Raw genomic sequence first — 17,126 nt, 5'->3', positions numbered from 1 at the left:
TCCCAAACAGGCTCCAGGCTCTGAGCTGTCAGCACAGAGCCCAACGTGGGGCTCAAACCTATGAACCATGGGATTATGACCTGGGCTCGAGTCAGATGCTTAGCTGACTGAGCCACCTAGGCGCCCCATAAGATGTCTTTAGAAAGGAAAAAAATGATAATAAAGTACTAAATTATTCTTATTTTTCCTTTTTTTCTTCCACCTTTTCTCTGCATTGATTTTATTATTGATTATTTGCTGATTGTACGTTAATCCCAAGTTACGAGGGCTGAGCGCCTATGTGTTATTAACTTAACTTGGTTGGTTTGTTAACCAAGTCCTTAACCTATCGGATTCCTGTTCCTTACAACAACATCCCACAAGGTTGCCTTGTGGCCAGTGGGAGCCGTGCCATACAATGGGCTGGAAAGTTGACAATCTGTCCCTGGGTCCTGGCTCTGCCCCATGAGGTAATTCAATTAAATATTTTTGCGCTTCCTTCCTCTTGTGTGTAAATGGGAAATAAAAATGTCTACCCTGCCTACATTCCAGGCTGGTGAGAGGATCAAATAACATGATGCCTATAGAACTGCTTTATAAAATCTTATCATACTTGAAAGATATTAAATTTTTATTCATCATTTTCCCCTCCACTGATTTCCAGAAAGAGTTTTAGTTCAGTTACAATGAAGGTACATAGGTGGTTAGACCATTAAAGCAAAGATAAAAGAACAGGGGTCATATAATGAAAAGAGCAGATAGCTGTTCCAGAAAAATCTACATTAAGAAGAGTGGTATTAATTGAACACTAAATTCAAACCTGGCAATTAAGGCAAAACACAAAACATTGTCAGGCACATGAACTCTCCTTAATCTATGAAAGGAAGCATGTTGGTTTATTAGGAGAGACAGAACTTTTTCTACCATCCAACTCTAAGGATTGGGGATGAGACTGTTTTCTGGGCACAACCTGTGTACATAACCTGTGCTCCAGCTGCCCTTGCAGTTGGGATGTGTCCGGGATCCATGAAAACCTTCCACATGTGACCCTTCTTGCTTTCACTCCTGCTACTGGCTTGATGCGTGGCGATCACAAATGGTGAGAGATGGAAGGAGCCCGGGCACCTGAATCCTTACCTGGAGCTGCCCACCAATTAGAAATATCTACTTTCTAATTTATATGAGCAAGAAATAAACCTCTAACGTGTATGGGCTATTATATATTTTACAGTGTGCACACACTATGAAAATACAAATTGTCTAATGTGGAACTTTACTGGATAACATAATATAGAGTTTTTAACTATCAGTTTTACCTAAATTTTTTTTTTAATGATCTTCCTGAACTGTCTCCTATTTTGTCAGAGATAAGCAAAATCTAATAGTTGTAAGGAAAGGGAATGAAACAAAGATGGGGGATTTTATTTGTGTTTAGGATAGTAATGCCTGGAGTGGAAAAGAAAGAAGTAAGAGACAAGAATTCTTCTGGAACATGAGATATGTCCAAAAAGGCCTGTCCACTTGGGGACCTTAATAGTGAAGATATAATGAGCAATGAAAAGGCTGAGAGAAGACTGGGGCCTTATGGAACAGGGAGAAATCTTGACGGATTAGAAAGAAGGACAAATAGGGGTGCCTGGGTGGCTCGGTCAGTTAAGTGTTTGACTTCAGCTCAGGTCATGATCTCATGGTTCGTGAGCTCGAGCCCCACGTTGGGCTCTGTGCTGACAGCTCAGGGCCTGGAGCCTGCTTCAGATTCTGTGTCTCCCTCTCTCTCTGCCCCACCCCTGCTTGTGCTCTGTCTCTCTTTGTCTCTCAAAAATGAATAAATGTTAAAAAAAAAAAAAAAGACAAAGAAAAAAATAATAATAAAAAAAAAGGACAAATAAAGCAAAGGTAGGAAAGGCCTAACCCATCTTTCCATATTCCCTTAGAGTCTACACTGCCTGGCAGGATCTCAGAGCCTTCAGCTTTGTCCTGTCGGAACAAGGAAGCATCATTCATAGGCTCAGCTGTAGAATCTGTCTATAGGCAGACTCTTGCAAATTTTATAAAGACGACCAAGAATAAGGATAACATAAATTCTGTGGATTTAATCGTTTTATTACATCTCAAGCACAATTTTCAGGAACTGTGGAATTGCCTTCTGAACTTCTCTGATGTTTCGAGACTAAGTTAGCACAAGTGTACTGTGCACATTCCATTTACCCCCAAGACAGGTTTGTTCTGAGAACCTCCCTGAACATCTCTGGGGATGTTAAAAATTCTACTAGGATTTTTGCTATGCTTTTCTCAATGTTTTATGCTTTGAGCATAAATAGCTCATCTTTTGCATGTGGTTTAGATTTCATTTCTAGCTATTTAAGCGAAAAATTTAGCAGGGCTGGGGCAAATAGCGGCATGGAATAGACAGGATAGGGTCAGTCCCTCATTCTGGGCCCACAACCTTGGCCAGAACAGAAGTTCCAGGAGATGATATACAGACACAGCTGCTGTCAGAGGTAGGTGGGGACCCAACCCAGTGAGTCCAGCAGGGGTGGGCAAACCATAGTCCCAGGCCAAACAGGCAGCAGGGCATCCAGGACCGAAGAACAGAAAGTCCTGGCATGAAGAGGTCAACAATGTAGAATTCAAGGGAAGAAATACTCAGAAATTTACATAGCCAGACTCTGAAGAACCTCAATATATAACAGGTCTCAATGGGGCTTTTCCAAAATTCCATTTCCCTTGGACCATAATTTTCACTTATCTGCATTCCTCTAAAATCGTCAAACCACAGCCATCTTTTTCTACATAATAGCTATAGCTTTTGAAGTATCTAAGAAAATGTAAAATATGGTGGACATCAAAATAATATGAATATCCAGAGACCATGTCATCTCTCTAAACATTGCAAGTGCTACAGGGAAGTTTGAGTAACAACCATTTTACAATTCTTTGAAGAATACAAGTTTCATTCCATTCAGGTTGATATATGGCTTTTTGGACACCATCACTTGAAAGAAAATGAAATTTCTAGTACTTCTATCCAGGTAATTTCTTTGTTCTAAAGATGGGGATCGATTTAAAATAAAATACAATAAAATTAAAAAAAAAGATGAGGATCAAGACATCAGTTAAAATCTTTTGAATGCTAATAAAATGTGAAATAAGAGGTGAAGAATGACGCCTTTGTGCACTTGTATGTGAATTTGTCTTTGCAACTCACTGCTTCCACTTCCTACAGCAACTAAAAGGAATGTAAAAGCATAGTTGTGTTATTCAAAGTTCAAATCCCTTTAGGAAATGTAGGAGTTAGAATCAGGAGAATGTTAGAGGCCATGTGATTCAACATCTACTCCCTGAATAATACCCATGTTAATTGAGCACTTACTCTGTGTCAAGCACTCTTCCAAGTACTTTTCAGATAACAGCTTACCTAATCTTCACCACAAATCTGTTGTCCCCCACGTTAGAAATAAAGGAAACCAAGGCCCAAAGGGTTAAGTCATTTGCACAAAGACATACTGTTAGAGGCAAAACTGGGATTTAAATCCAAGAAATCTGATAAAAGAGCTTATGGTTAGTGACTCTGAGTTATTTATACCACTTTACAATACATGTAAGCATTACTTGCTTCATTCCTAAATGTTACTACTAAGATGTATACGGTGTGTATATTTCATTTGGCAATACACGTGAAACATTCAATATGCAATTCAAAGACCCAACTCCCCATTTTTCAATTAAGGATATGGACTTTATCTAATATCTGACAAATGTTCAGCCCCAAATAAGCAATCTGTGTACAAAAAAAGAAGAGATAAAGAGATCTAGTGCCAGAATCTTGGCATTTCCAAGAGCATGTCTTTAATGGTTGGACTACAAATCACCACCTTTAGAGTTCCATGTTGCAGGACACTTAGGGCAATTTGTCCTTTTACAGCAATCTACACCTGTGGCCTGTGGGCCTAACGTTCATGACAGATGGACCGAACTCCAGTGAAATTATCAAGTGTATCATCCTTCTCTCAGTATCCATGCTGTGTTTAGAAATCAGACTGTCTCAAGGGCCTAACTTTTAGTCCTGTTGCACATTTGCCATTGGATTATTCCATTCTGTGTCTGTTGAGTCTGTGAAAAATGGACAGACTTCGTTTTCTCTGAAAAGTGTATATGCAAAGCTCAATTTCTTTTTTTTTAAACTGTCATTAGATTTTCTATGTTCATGCAAGCTCCACTTGCAATCTCTTCTCTCTCAGTAATACCTGCTTTTCCAACTGGTAATTTCAAGATAAGTGATCCAATCTTTGAAACATTTAAAGTTAAAAAAAAAAAAATCTTGAGACTGATTATCCTGTTTCATTGGCTTCACTCCAGGCTGATCAGCGGTTGAAGAGAAGAGAACACCCACCCCCACCCTTAGGCAGCAGTTTCACGCTTGAACACATCAACTTTAGGATGTCGACTCTCCTAACAGACCCTAGAATTCAGATTCTTTGTGTCCTAGCGGAACAAACCACCATATTTCTGTTCATGGCAGAGTCAAAGCTGTCATGATCTGGAGTTACGTATTTCTGAATGTTCTCAAGCTGTCAAAATGTTTGCTATGTCTATCAAAATATGCCAGATCCATTTGGGGCATTGGACATGAGCAACACTGAAATTTTTCAGGCAAATAGGGTTGGATGAATAGCAAATATATGACAATTAAAATGAGGAAAGTGTAGGGCAGAGCATGTCTTTCCTACTAAATGTGATGGATTATATTATAAAGAAATGATTGATATAATTGGGACATTAATTTATCATTATAGGTAGAATCTAATTGGTTATGCAAAACAGGGTACAGCAGACTTTTCCAGTAGTTAGCAACTCTTTTGGGGGGAGAAAGCTGAAGATTAAAATTTATGCCAATTACAGGCTGATATAATTGTTACATTTCATCATGCTTTATTAATTTCAAGGTGGTATTCCAAAATATTGCATGTCTGTCTCAAATTAATGTGGATACTCCCAAGCACCCTCAGAGGATCTTCTGAAGTCCTGAGAACATATTTTAGCAAACATAATGAAGTAGAAAGGAGGAGGGCTCATGTCTACCTAAATTCCACAGCACGAAAGAGCACTTCTTTGTACTCCTATGAGAAACTAAAAATCATTTTGATGTATGCGGGTTATAATGCACAGCTGCAGAATTCCAAATTAATTAGCTAAGAGAGAGAGAAGGAACTTATTTACTTATAGTTAAAATTCCTAAGGTCTATTTCATATGTAGAATTAAAATGAAAACTTTACATTTTGTTTCGATTGGCATTGTTCCGATAATTACCAAAAAAGTGGGAGACTGTCGCTCACACGGATCCTGGGACAATTAAGTGCCCCCCCAAAATGGAGTCACTTGGAGTGAAGCAGGGGAGAATGTTTACAAACTGCTTATTTGCATTTCCAGACTTCCTAAGGACAGTTGTGCTGGGAGTCACCTTGGTCCCCACTCACAACCATAACCTTTGGGTTTCCAAAACAATGGTGATCTCTAAGAAAAATTTTGTCCAAGAATTAATCCTTCCTTGATGGCAAGGATATTCAACAGCGGCAATTTTGAACTAAATCATATTTTTTGGCCCACAGAACTGAGGACTAACGTTACTCTGGCGTGAAATCCAAGCCTGATCAGTTCTTTTCAATTCCCTGTTTGTTTGTTTTTAATGTTTATTTACTTTTGAGAGAGAGAGAGACAGTGAGAGCAGGGGAGGGACAGAGAGAAAGGGAGACACAGAATCCAAAGCAGGCTCCAGGCTGTCAGCACAGAGCCAGACGAGGGGCTCCAACTCATGAACCACTAGATCTGAGCCCAAGTCAGACACTTAACCATCGAAGGTCTTAACCATTAAATACATAAACAATTTTAAGGGAAAAATCTGCTTCATCCTAGTCTTCATGAACAATTTAAACCCTCCAGTAATTAAGATTAAGGCTTACCTCAAAAGCACTCTGTATTTTGAGAAAGTCGCCCATACAGAGCTGGTTTTCAAGCAGGGCAGGGTGGTGGTCTTCATCTGTGGCCACACTTCCTGTTCCTCTGGGGCTCTTTGACCCCAGCTGTGGCCCCTTGTTCAACTCAAGTGCATTCTGGTAACTCATAATGGCTTCACCTCTTTTCAGCTGCCTTCAACTATTTCTATACTTTTTTTTTTTAATTCAACAGGTGCCTTTGAAAACAAACCCAATTTAGCAACAGAATTCCAAAATGAAAGCACATTTCAAGGCAGACAATTAGGAGACAAAATGTTCAAGCCAAAATGTTCAAGGTAGGGAGTAAAAGCCCTCAACCTCCACATGTCTTTGATTCCACAGTTTACTTTCAAAATCTACAATCGAATCCTTTTAAAACACCCCTCCTTATATTCTGTTTAATCTGGCTTGATTAAAAATGGATAAAGCTTCCCCCCATGTTTATACCAACCAATACAGAACGCAGCTTGTAAATCTCCTTTGAAACGCATTAAAAAAAGCAACTTCTCAGAACTTCTTTGGCTAACCTTGCTTCCGTTAGCATGTCAGGGGTTTAAACTCCATTTTCTTGTGTGACTTGCAGCTGCAAGTCTTCTGTCCCAACGGAGGGCTTGCCTCCGAAGGCCACTTTACCAGCAATGTGCAATTCTTTGTTTCATCTGCTCCTGCTTGCCTTTGTGTGTTTCCTGGCAACCAAAGTGAAGTCAACTACAACTTTACCTAACCCTCCCCGCTCCCCACCCCCGCCCACACAACTAATTACTGACCTCAAGGCTTCAATGTGTGATGTAAATGTTTTTTTTTTTAAAGGACAATTCAGCTACCTCCTTTTTTATTTTATTTTATTTAAATTTTTTTTTAACGTTTTATTTATTTTTGAGACAGGGAGAGACAGAGCATGAACAGGGGAGGGTCAGAGAGAGGGAGACACAGAATAGGAAGCAGGCTCCAGGCTCCTAGCTGCCGGCACAGAGCCCGAGGCGGGGCTCGAACTCACGGACCACGAGATGGTGACCTGGGCCGAAGTCGGCAGCTTAACCGACTGAGCCACCCAGGCGCCCCTTATTTTATTTTTTTAATGTTTATTCATTTTCGAGAAAGAGACAGAGCATGAGTGGGGGAGGGGCAGAGAGAGAGGGAACCAAGGAATCCAAAGCAGGCTTCAGGCTCTGAGCTGTCAGTACAGAGCCCAGCATGGGGCTCAAACCCACAGACTTTGAGATCATGACCTGAGCTGAAGTCAGAAGCTTAACCCACTGAGCCACCGAGGCACTGCTCATCTCCCTCCTTTTTAATTAAACTTCACTGCTCTATTATTTAGAAGCAAGTTTTATAAATATATATTTCTATGAAGCATGTTATATATTATGAAATAATAAGATTAGCCAAAGAAAAGAGAATGACATTCTGGAATTTTATGTTTTCCATATAGGAAACCTTTTATTCTTAATAAGAATTCATTCCTATCTTCTCTTTGTCTTAGTTTTATGTATCTAAAATGGGGATGTTCATCAATTCATTGAACAGAAGGGGAGAAACCACAGCATCACATGATAAGCTTTGTAATAAAACCACTTACAGTATCATCATTGGTTCAGCTACCATTAAAGAAAGGGGAAAAAAAGAAGTGTTTTTGAGTATTTTGAGTATTTACCATATGCTAGGCACTACACCAAGCATTTTGCATTCTTTTGCTTATTTAGCTTTACAACAACCCTGCAAAGCAGACAAGATAGACAAAATCACTCTCCCCACTTTACAGGTGAAGCGAAAAAGAAAATGCCAAAAGCCACAAGAGATAATAAGGTATGAAATACGGGGGATGGCTCTCAGGCTTCAGAGACTGCGCCGTAGATGGATGTCCTCTCTGCACCTTTCGTTCACCTTTGCAAAACTGAAAAGTCGTCACTCGGTATTTTCTCAGGTCTCTTCCAGCTCTATCATTTCTATGAGCTGGTGTTCACAAGGCTATGGTGATACACAGTACATTCCGAAGAACACAGAGAAGGAAACATCCTAAAGGCATTCCTACACCAGTTTTAGAGGGGAAAAACATCATTCATGCATCCATTTAATTCATCTAGCTCTCTGTCCACTGTTCATTCCAAAGACCGTTTATTAAGAACCTACTGTATGTCGTGTCCTGAATTGGATCTGGTCCCTGCACCTGAGGGAGTTTTATAGGCTTGTAGGAGCAATTACCTGGCTAGTTCATCTTTCATGCCAATCCCAACCTCTTGCTGTTTCTGGTGCTGTGTTGAGAAAGATTCTGAAGTCATATCTAGGCTCCGAGGAAAGGAGTGGCATTATAGATTACAGATGTGTATCACGGGCACAGAAGGGCAAAGGGGGGGCGTGTTTACCCCAGGTTGGCCTTTCCTGATTTAGACCTTCACGTAAGCTAGGAAAATGTTTTTAAGCCCTAATATTATAAATTCCCCTAAGCTGTCTCCATAGGAACAAAATAGTTCTTTTTGCTATCCTAATTAGAAAACTAATAATAGTTTGGATCAGCTGGATCAGTCTCATAAATGTTTGTAAAATATTTTATAGTGATGTTCTGGAGAGTTGGGCTTTATCCAGAAAGAGACACTAATGAGGGAAGGCTGAGGAAACAGAAAAACCATTCTCTGAAGCTGCACCGGGAGAGGTAGGTACCCCACTGGCTAACAATGCAAAATTCTCTAATTATTCTTAGACAAACTGCCTGGCCTACTTAGCTGCCATCAAGATGCAGCGCTAAACGTTTTCATTAGTCAAAACAGGAAAGTATAACGAGCAGCTAATAAATTACCGCAGAAGTTAATCAATCGACACAGTTTGGTTAGGTAAAATTACGGCGTGGGAAATAATTCTTGATCGTAAAGTCTTAAATGGCTTTAACCTTCTTTGTAACTGTGTGGTTAATTTTCAGGTTAAACTTCCACAGCACTGTAAAATCCATAACTAGCCTCTTGACTCCGCTGAAATTTACCTTCTTGCTTGCCGGGAATCAATTACGATTGTGTGAAAACCTGCCCCAGGCCGCCTCCAATACCGGGCTCTGCGGGCGAACGCGCAGCGATGAAGACAGTTTGAGTCAGGAGAGAAGGAGTGGACGGTTGAGTTAGCAGAGAAGGCTGGTGAGCTAGGGGACACCTGCTCCCCTTCCCTGTAGGGACCCGCCAACACTCGCCAGCCCCATGGAGCGCTCACACGTGAAAGGGTAGGGCAAGCGGAAGCCTCCACTGGCCTGTGCTTCCTTTGGAACCTTGGGACTGAATCATTCTCCCCACTGAACACGCTCTCCTAAGTGTGCTTACATGACTCCCCGGTCCAGCCCGTAATTTATACCCACCAGTGTACATGTGGGCCTCGCCTTTCCTCCAATCCCCCTTCCTTAGTTTGCCCTCCCCTCACACTGAAGCCTATCCTTACCGACATTCTTCATCTTTGCCTAGAATTCTCCCTGCACCTCCTCATTTTGACAGAAACCAGCTTTCCCTTACCAATCCAGTTTTCCACCAGACTATCCCACATGAAGGCTGTCCCAGTCCCCGTTGCACGGGAACAGCAGAAGGGTGTCTTCTCCTGGTATCCTTGTTTCTTGAACCCAGGCCTTCCCAACATGGCCCAGCAGCCAAACACCCCACAGCTCAGTTTAAATACAACCTCCTGCCAGAGCCTGAGGGAAAGCACTAGGCTTGCCTTCTGCAACTTTTAAGTCCTCAGTAAATATTAGCTTCTTTCCTTCCTTGTTCCTGATCCTCCCCGTTTGAATTAATTACTCCTTCCACTCTGCAACCACAGCATTTTGTTTATACTTTAAGCACAGCACTTTTTCTTTCTGCCTTGCAGTATAATTAGTTGCCTGTGTATCTCTGTCTCCTACTACATTAACTCTCTAAGAACAAGGATGATACCTCACTAATGCTCGAGACTTACATTGCCAACACAGAGCTTCGCATAAGCCACACAGCAGTACAGCAATGTGTGCTCATTTGTAAAATGGGATGGGCAGAAAGTGAACTTCACCCATAGCTCTGAGATGTCAGGGAAGGATCCTGGGAATGGGTGACACTGAATCAGAAACAGAAGCAAAATTCCATGAAAAATAAAATGAGTGAGGGAAACAAAAGATTGAATCTTCAAAGCACTTAGAATAAACCAGTTAAGTGCTTTTGCAACAAAGCATTTTTTATACATACAGTTTCTGTGTAAGATGGAAATGTGTTGCAACCCTATTCCATCCCAGACACTGCTCTAGGTGCCAGAAAAGCAACGATGAATGAGACACACGCACCGTTGCTCAAAGACACAAATAGTAGTAAAAGGTTGGTTTTAAATTAATCCTATCTTTGGAGAAAGCAGGTCTTCAGTGAACTCTTAGGCAATATAATGTTTGCCTCTTGATCTGCTGAACAATGTCCATAGTAACAAAACCGTATTTTCATAATAGCATTTCTCAGACTGTTCAAGTATTTAAACACTGAGAAGTCACAAAATAATGATATCCTAAAAGAACTAAATATATAATTTTGCAATAAATTGCATGTTATAAATTTATAATTTGGCAGTGGCAGCCAAATTAAAAAATACGTGGAAGTGGAAGGTAAAATTAAGAACATTCTAATTATTGACAAGTATTTCTACCACTTGAAAAGATGCATTCTACCACTGTGCTTTTCTTGTGTCAGTAGACACATAGGATCCACTGAAAGGGATACTGAAAATCACTGCTTAAAAATATCCTCAGGTTCAATGTTGTTATGCAAATTTGAATGGGTGTTTCCAACAGCTAATCACTTTTGAGCACCTCTTTGGTTTAACAAACCCTTCTCCTTGAAATGCGTCCATGCCCAAAGTACATGTGGGCTGGCTGTCTGCACAGCTTTCACTGGGGAGCCACTTTCTGGGCAATTACTCTGAACTAGGTTACCAAATTCCTTTATGTTACCTCTCTCAAAGGACACTGCATTTTATTCTACAAGGAGCTTTAGAACAGTTTATCAAAGTCACCTTGATATCGAACACTTGCATCCATGTATAGAAGCACTAACACATAGTCATAAAATCATTGCCATGAAAGGAGTGACTGGAAATCCAGTAAACATTTATTGATTTTCTCTTTGAAGAAAGACAGAAAGCAAGTGGGTTGAAAATGAAAAATTATTGAGTTCCAACGACTGTTAGGCACTTTCACAAATGTTATTTTATTTAAACCTCATTATACGCCTGCAAGATACTTAATATTTCCTTTTTTTTTTCTTAATGATGGAACTGAACAAGATTAAGTATCTTGCCCAACCTTACACAACTTATAAATTGCATAATGTAATAATACCATGATATGGTCTCTGCTAACACTTCACATCGATTATTTCATTTAATTTACTTTGGTATCCTTTGATATGGGCACTATTATGGTCATCATCTTATAGATGGATAAGCTGGGACTTAGATGGATTAAATAACTTACCTAAGATCACCCAGCAAAGAAGCAGAGAAGTTGGAATTGAAAACCCAGATCCTTTTATGTACTCCATAGTATAAAGCCATGTGCAGAGAAATCTGTTAAACACCAGGGTGATTTCAAATCCAGTTTGAAAGCTGAGAGGTATAAGAAGTGAGGAGATGGAAAGCATATACTAGGTAATGAAGTCAAAGGAGTTTAGAATTTGGAGTCAGAATACCAGGGTCACGTCTTGGTTCTCTCACTTTCAGACCCTATGATCTTGAGCAAACTGAGTAATAACTCAAAATAAAGATAGCAATATGGTTTATCTCAGAATTGTTTTAAGGTTAAAATGAGATAATATGGTCAAAGCTATATATAAATCATAAATTCTGCACATGAATTAGCACTAATATTGGTACATAGTCAGAGGAAGGCAAAGTCCCTGCACATTCAGGGAGACCAGGTAGGAGGGATTGGAATATTGTAACTGGAAGACAGAATGAAGGAAAATTATCCACAGTATGGTATTTTGTATTGAAGATGACATTCTATAATCATTTTCATTGCTTCTAGGAAGTTCTTACATCTAAATTAATCCCAGAGAGAACAATGGCATACCAATTTTTTCGAGATTAGTTATTAAATGTAATTATTGTGTGTGTGTGTGTGTGTGTGGGGTGGTTATCACTTTGAAAAACATTTTGTGCCTTAGGATTGCTAATGGCAACTATCAAAGTTTTCTCTAAGAAGACTTCGTCTATATGGCACTGTCTGAATCTATTTTTAATAATAACAGAAATAACTTTTTCCCATAACCAAAGCAGTATAACAACTGTCTGTCATAACATGACCTTCTTAGACTATTTGAATGCCTGAATCCCCAGCATTAGATGTTTTATTTATAAAGCATTAAAAACTTTATTCTAGAAGCAAAGTGCATTTTAATTCAATCTGAATGCCCTGAGTGGTTTCGTGTCAGGCAAGATACTATATACACATATACATATACATGTACGTGTACATATACATATACATACACATATACAACAGAGAGAGAAACAGAGATTGAGAGAGGAGACATGTAAGAGTGTAAGACTGCGAGCTTCTCCTATAAATTACCTCAAGGGAGGACCATGGGCAGCCACAATGCTTTGGGTGGGCACTGATCACTAACTGGGGTGGCAGAGGCAAAATGTGGAGATAAAAGTACCTCCAAAAGGGATAAAATACTATGGGACAAGAGATCCAAGGTCAGAGTCAGGAAAGCTGGATTTTCATGCAGTCCTCACCATATCCATGTAACTCTGGACATATATTTTCTTTGGGCTTCGGTTTCTACAGTCATAAGTGGAGATAATAATTCCTACGTGACCACTTCAAACACCTGCTTTGACATTCAAATGAGGTATGAAAATACAAGACAGCTTATGTTACCATGCTTATTATGTATATTATGTATAAACTAATGTAAAATGTAAATATAATCATTATAATAATATATTTATTAGGTACCTAGCACAGCTCGCTAGCTTGGCACATAGTAAGCATCAAATAAATATTTATTGAACGAATGTGTTCTTTAAATGTTTATTTAATTTTGAGAGAGAGAGAGAGCACGCAAGCAGGGGAAGGGCAGAGTGGGGGTGGGCAGAGAGGATCCAAAGTGGGCTCCACGCTGTCAGCAGAGAGCCCAATGTGGGGCTTGAACTCGTGAACCATGAGATCGTGACCTGAGCCAAAGTCAGATGCTTAACTGAATGAGCCACCCCAGTGCCCCAAATGAATGTTTAATAAATTAAAAGGAGCTCAAACAAAAAGGAATTGTCATATAATATATATATTATTTTATGTATATTATAATATATAATATATCATATATTTCATATTATGAATCATATATATTCATAGTGTATATTATATATTTCATATATTCTTTTTTCCTGTGCCAATCTTCCACTGATCACACACACAAAGAAACAAAAAAATCCAAACTACTATGAAAAATGCTGCCATTTTACCTTTGTTTACCCTAAGAAATTCTGTCTAGGAAAGCAAAGGGGGAAAAGGCAATAAAAAGGAATTCAAAACTTATAGCAAAGTTCTGAGACTTTAAAGTTCTGTACTTTAAAAGATTGAAAGCTGTGAGCCTGAGAGAGAAAGCTGCCTCAATAAATATTTCCCACAGAACACAGTGCTCCCAAACATGGTGCTCTGATGAAGAGCCCTAAAGACCAAGGGGCTCTATTTCTCTGCGGCAGGAGCAGGGATAGTCAAATTAATACCAGAAGGACACTCCTAAATCAAGCTGTTCCAAGTGTGCTCACAGAGAAGTCATCTTACAAAATGCAGATGGAGTTTTGCAATCATTGCCTAGACCAAATACTGTCAGAGAAAATGGATCTTAATTTACTCAACATATTTTGATTTTGTAATTTTCAAGATTCATTTTTGCCAATGTCTGAAAAACATGAGGTCCTTTAAAGACAAGCTTTACAAATATACTCTTGAATGAGGCAGGGAGTTACACATGTGTTGAGCAGATGATAGGAGTGCTGATTATGTGTGTTCATGGTCACCTCAGGTGTGAGTGTGTGTGTGTGTGTGTGCGTGCATGTGGTGTGGTGGAGGCCACTTAGCTCAGGGAAGAGTTCATGCCCCCTTTTGGGAAAATACAAAGATGGTAATGGTCTGGCAGATAAATGTACCAAGCAGGATGCTACATTTAGAGAAGTGAGTCAGGTCTCAACTAAGAGAAAAAAAAATGATGTAAATTTATGACAATAACCAGCTGCATGAACTTGGGGAAGTTACTCAACTTCTCTGGTTTCAGAATCTTCATGAGTAGAATTAGAAGACTAAATCACATGATCTGTAAAATTCCCCTCCAGTACTTAGTTTTAAAAAGGGGGAGGGGGGAAGTATAAGAATGCTCTATAGGGGCTCCCCCCCCCCAAAAAAAAGATGCTATGTTCTAGGTGGTATTACTGCATTCATACTGGCAGTAAGTACTTTTTTTTTTTTTTTTTTTTTTTTTACCGATGCTGAACCCTGAACTACCAGGAACTCTTGTTACATTGCCAGTGGAGATTTTAACACTTAATGGCAAGTGGATTCTTTGAAAAGAATACAATTGAAATGTAGTTCTTTATTCGCTTAGTCGTTCCTTTTCATACATTGACACTATGAGCCAAGCATAGCGTTCAGCACTGGTGATATAAAGTGACAAAGCCAAATTGGTCCTGTCTCTGGTAGGGTGAGATAAACAATAAGTACAGGATTATCCTACAGTGCTATACTCAATAATAATGATCTTATATAACAGCTATCAACACACACATACATAGATATTATTGCACTATTCTTACAGTTAATGTAGTTTTGAAATGTTTTCAAGCTAAAAGTTAACAGTGAAAATTTCAGAATTTGAGCTCAAGCAGGTGAAGCACCACTGATGTCCTGCTGAGTTTATGAGGACAAGCCTCCCTCATGGAAGCCACTGGCTCTGGGGTCAGTTCAGCTTTTATATCCAGGAGTCACACAGCACCCCTCCTTGCCACCCAGGTACCCATGACAGTGCCCATTCTCCAGTGGAGTCTGCATCTCATAATATTGCTTGTTTCTCATAGTATTGGCTATTGAGTATAAACATTTGCAACAGTGAAGCATAGGTGATTGAACAGTTTCCTTAATTGGATTCTCCTTATAATTCCTGGAATTAATGTGGAGAGAGCAAGTTTGCAAAAGGTCAAATACCAAGGCATCTCTGAGGCTCAGAAAGGCTACTAAAGGACCCATTAACATTTTCCTCCTAGCTATCTTGCCAGCAATTTGGGTTTCCTATCCAATATCCCCTTCTGGCGTCTGCCTTGCTGGTAGAACCCCGTTCCATACACAACATTGTGCCCAACACCAGGAAAGACAGCTTGCCTTCCCAGATTCCCTTCCAGGCAGAAATGGCCATGTCACATAATGACACAGTTCTGGACAATGAAACCATTGAAACGTGGAAGCCTGTTGGGACCTTGGAAAGTCTTTTGCTTTAAATAAAACAGGAAAGGTACTCCCTCTTCTCTTCATCCTGCCCTGTATGCTGACAGGATGACTGGAATAGCAGAGGGAAAAAACAACAAAAATGTCAGAAAATTAATACTTAAGCCCCTTAACCAACATCAGCAACTGTTTTTTTTTTTTTTCAAGATTTCTTATGTTAAAAAAAACTATTTAAACATTACTTAAGAGTTTTGTTACCTATAACCTAATAACCTATAACAGATATAAACAACAAGGAAGATAACATTTGTCTTGTTGGAAATACTAGTGCATGTGCAAGGTTAAAAGGTTAAAGTGTGCTTTTGGAATTGTTGGACGTAGGTTTTTGAGAACCAGCTAAGTGACATGTCTGATCAAGAACAGGCCATAAATGCTGGAGTGTGTTTCCTTAGGTGTGAAATCATTTTCCCAGATTTCTCTGCCTTTTTGTATTTTGAACACAAAGACAGCAAAGGAATAGGTAAAGGTTATTTCTTTTTTTTTTTTTTTTTTCCCTTTTACCTGGGAACAGAGAAGTATCTTTTTTTTTTTTTTTTTTTCTTCTTCTTCTTTTTCCTCTTGGGAAAGAAAAAGTGGAAAACAAATCTAGCTATTTTCAATTAACTAGTTATAGATAGAATTGTAGGGATCATTCTTTTCTAAATTACAAGAAAAATCTGATTAGCCAGGGGAGCTTTCTAGCTGGTAACTGTGCAGACCAACAGAAAGAAGAGGAATGCCTAATTACACAGTCTACTTCCTTTTTCTCCCCTTTCCTTCATTTTAGTGGTAAATTATCAGCAAAGAAAGTGGGGGGGGGCATATATTGGGGGAAATAGGGAAAATAAGAGAATAAATCTAGTGTTTTAGCATTAGGAAAATAAATATGAGTGCTTAATAATCAGTACTCCATGAATACAGCTACCCATGAGGCAATGTAGATCAGGCTATTTTGGTTATAAAAAACAAGCTCACTTAGGTAGCCAAGTGATGGGGATTTGTTATATAGAGGAAGGATGGGGAGAGAGAGAGAGAGCCAGAGAAAGAGAGACATATTAGGCACTCAGAAGTAAGGAATTACAGCACTGCCAAGTTTGATGAAGATCATTCAGGAACCAAACAAGGGCTGGAAATTGGATTATTTTATCTCAATAGCAATCAATTAAATGTTCACCTAAATGTCACTTGAGCAACTCAACGGCTGTTTCTTTTTGTATTTCTACATTCGGTCACTACAAACTGACAACTTACCCTCTGGTCAACTTGCTTCACCTCACCTTTACCCATGGTTTCTGCTTCCTCTTGACGTTGGCTCATGTGTGTTCCTTTTGCTTTATCGCCTAACTGTATACCTTTGGCTTAATCTCCCACTGCCAATCAAGTTTTAGAATTACACAGTTTAGAATTTGGAGCAAAACCTGAAGTGATCCAGCTCATCGTGTTTGAACAGAGCCACCTATGGATTGGCTACTCAAAGGCCATCACCAGAAATTTTGGCCCTTGGACAAAATTGCTGCCCCTGTTCCAATCAGTACAGCTAGGAAGAGTGACAGAAATAGCCAAGATCCTTTCCCTTCAGCAATGACCATGGTGGGGCAGTTTCCTTCAGAAGAGGCATCTGGAGGAAACCAAGGTCCCTCATCTAGCACTTGTGAGTACCACCGGAAAAAGAGGATAAAAAAGATGT

At 39.5% G+C, this 17,126-nt stretch overlaps 1 protein-coding gene across 1 annotated transcript in view; it reads right to left on the bottom strand.

Moving 5' to 3' along the window:
• WDR49 (WD repeat domain 49) overlaps positions 1 to 6,598 on the bottom strand; it is a 140,217-nt gene extending 133,619 nt beyond the window's left edge. The window contains exon 1 of the mRNA XM_045503057.1: positions 5,941 to 6,598. Coding sequence (XP_045359013.1) covers positions 5,941 to 6,102 — 162 coding nt within the window. The 5' untranslated portion in view covers positions 6,103 to 6,598. The remainder of the gene's footprint in view (positions 1 to 5,940) is intronic.
• Between the last annotated feature and the right edge of the window lie 10,528 nt (positions 6,599 to 17,126).

This window comes from Leopardus geoffroyi, chromosome C2 (genome assembly GCF_018350155.1).
Source record: "Leopardus geoffroyi isolate Oge1 chromosome C2, O.geoffroyi_Oge1_pat1.0, whole genome shotgun sequence".
In the NCBI taxonomy this organism is placed as follows: domain Eukaryota; kingdom Metazoa; phylum Chordata; class Mammalia; order Carnivora; family Felidae; genus Leopardus; species Leopardus geoffroyi.
Note: the sequence above shows the minus strand (reverse complement) of the source record. Positions and strands in the feature narration are given on the sequence as shown.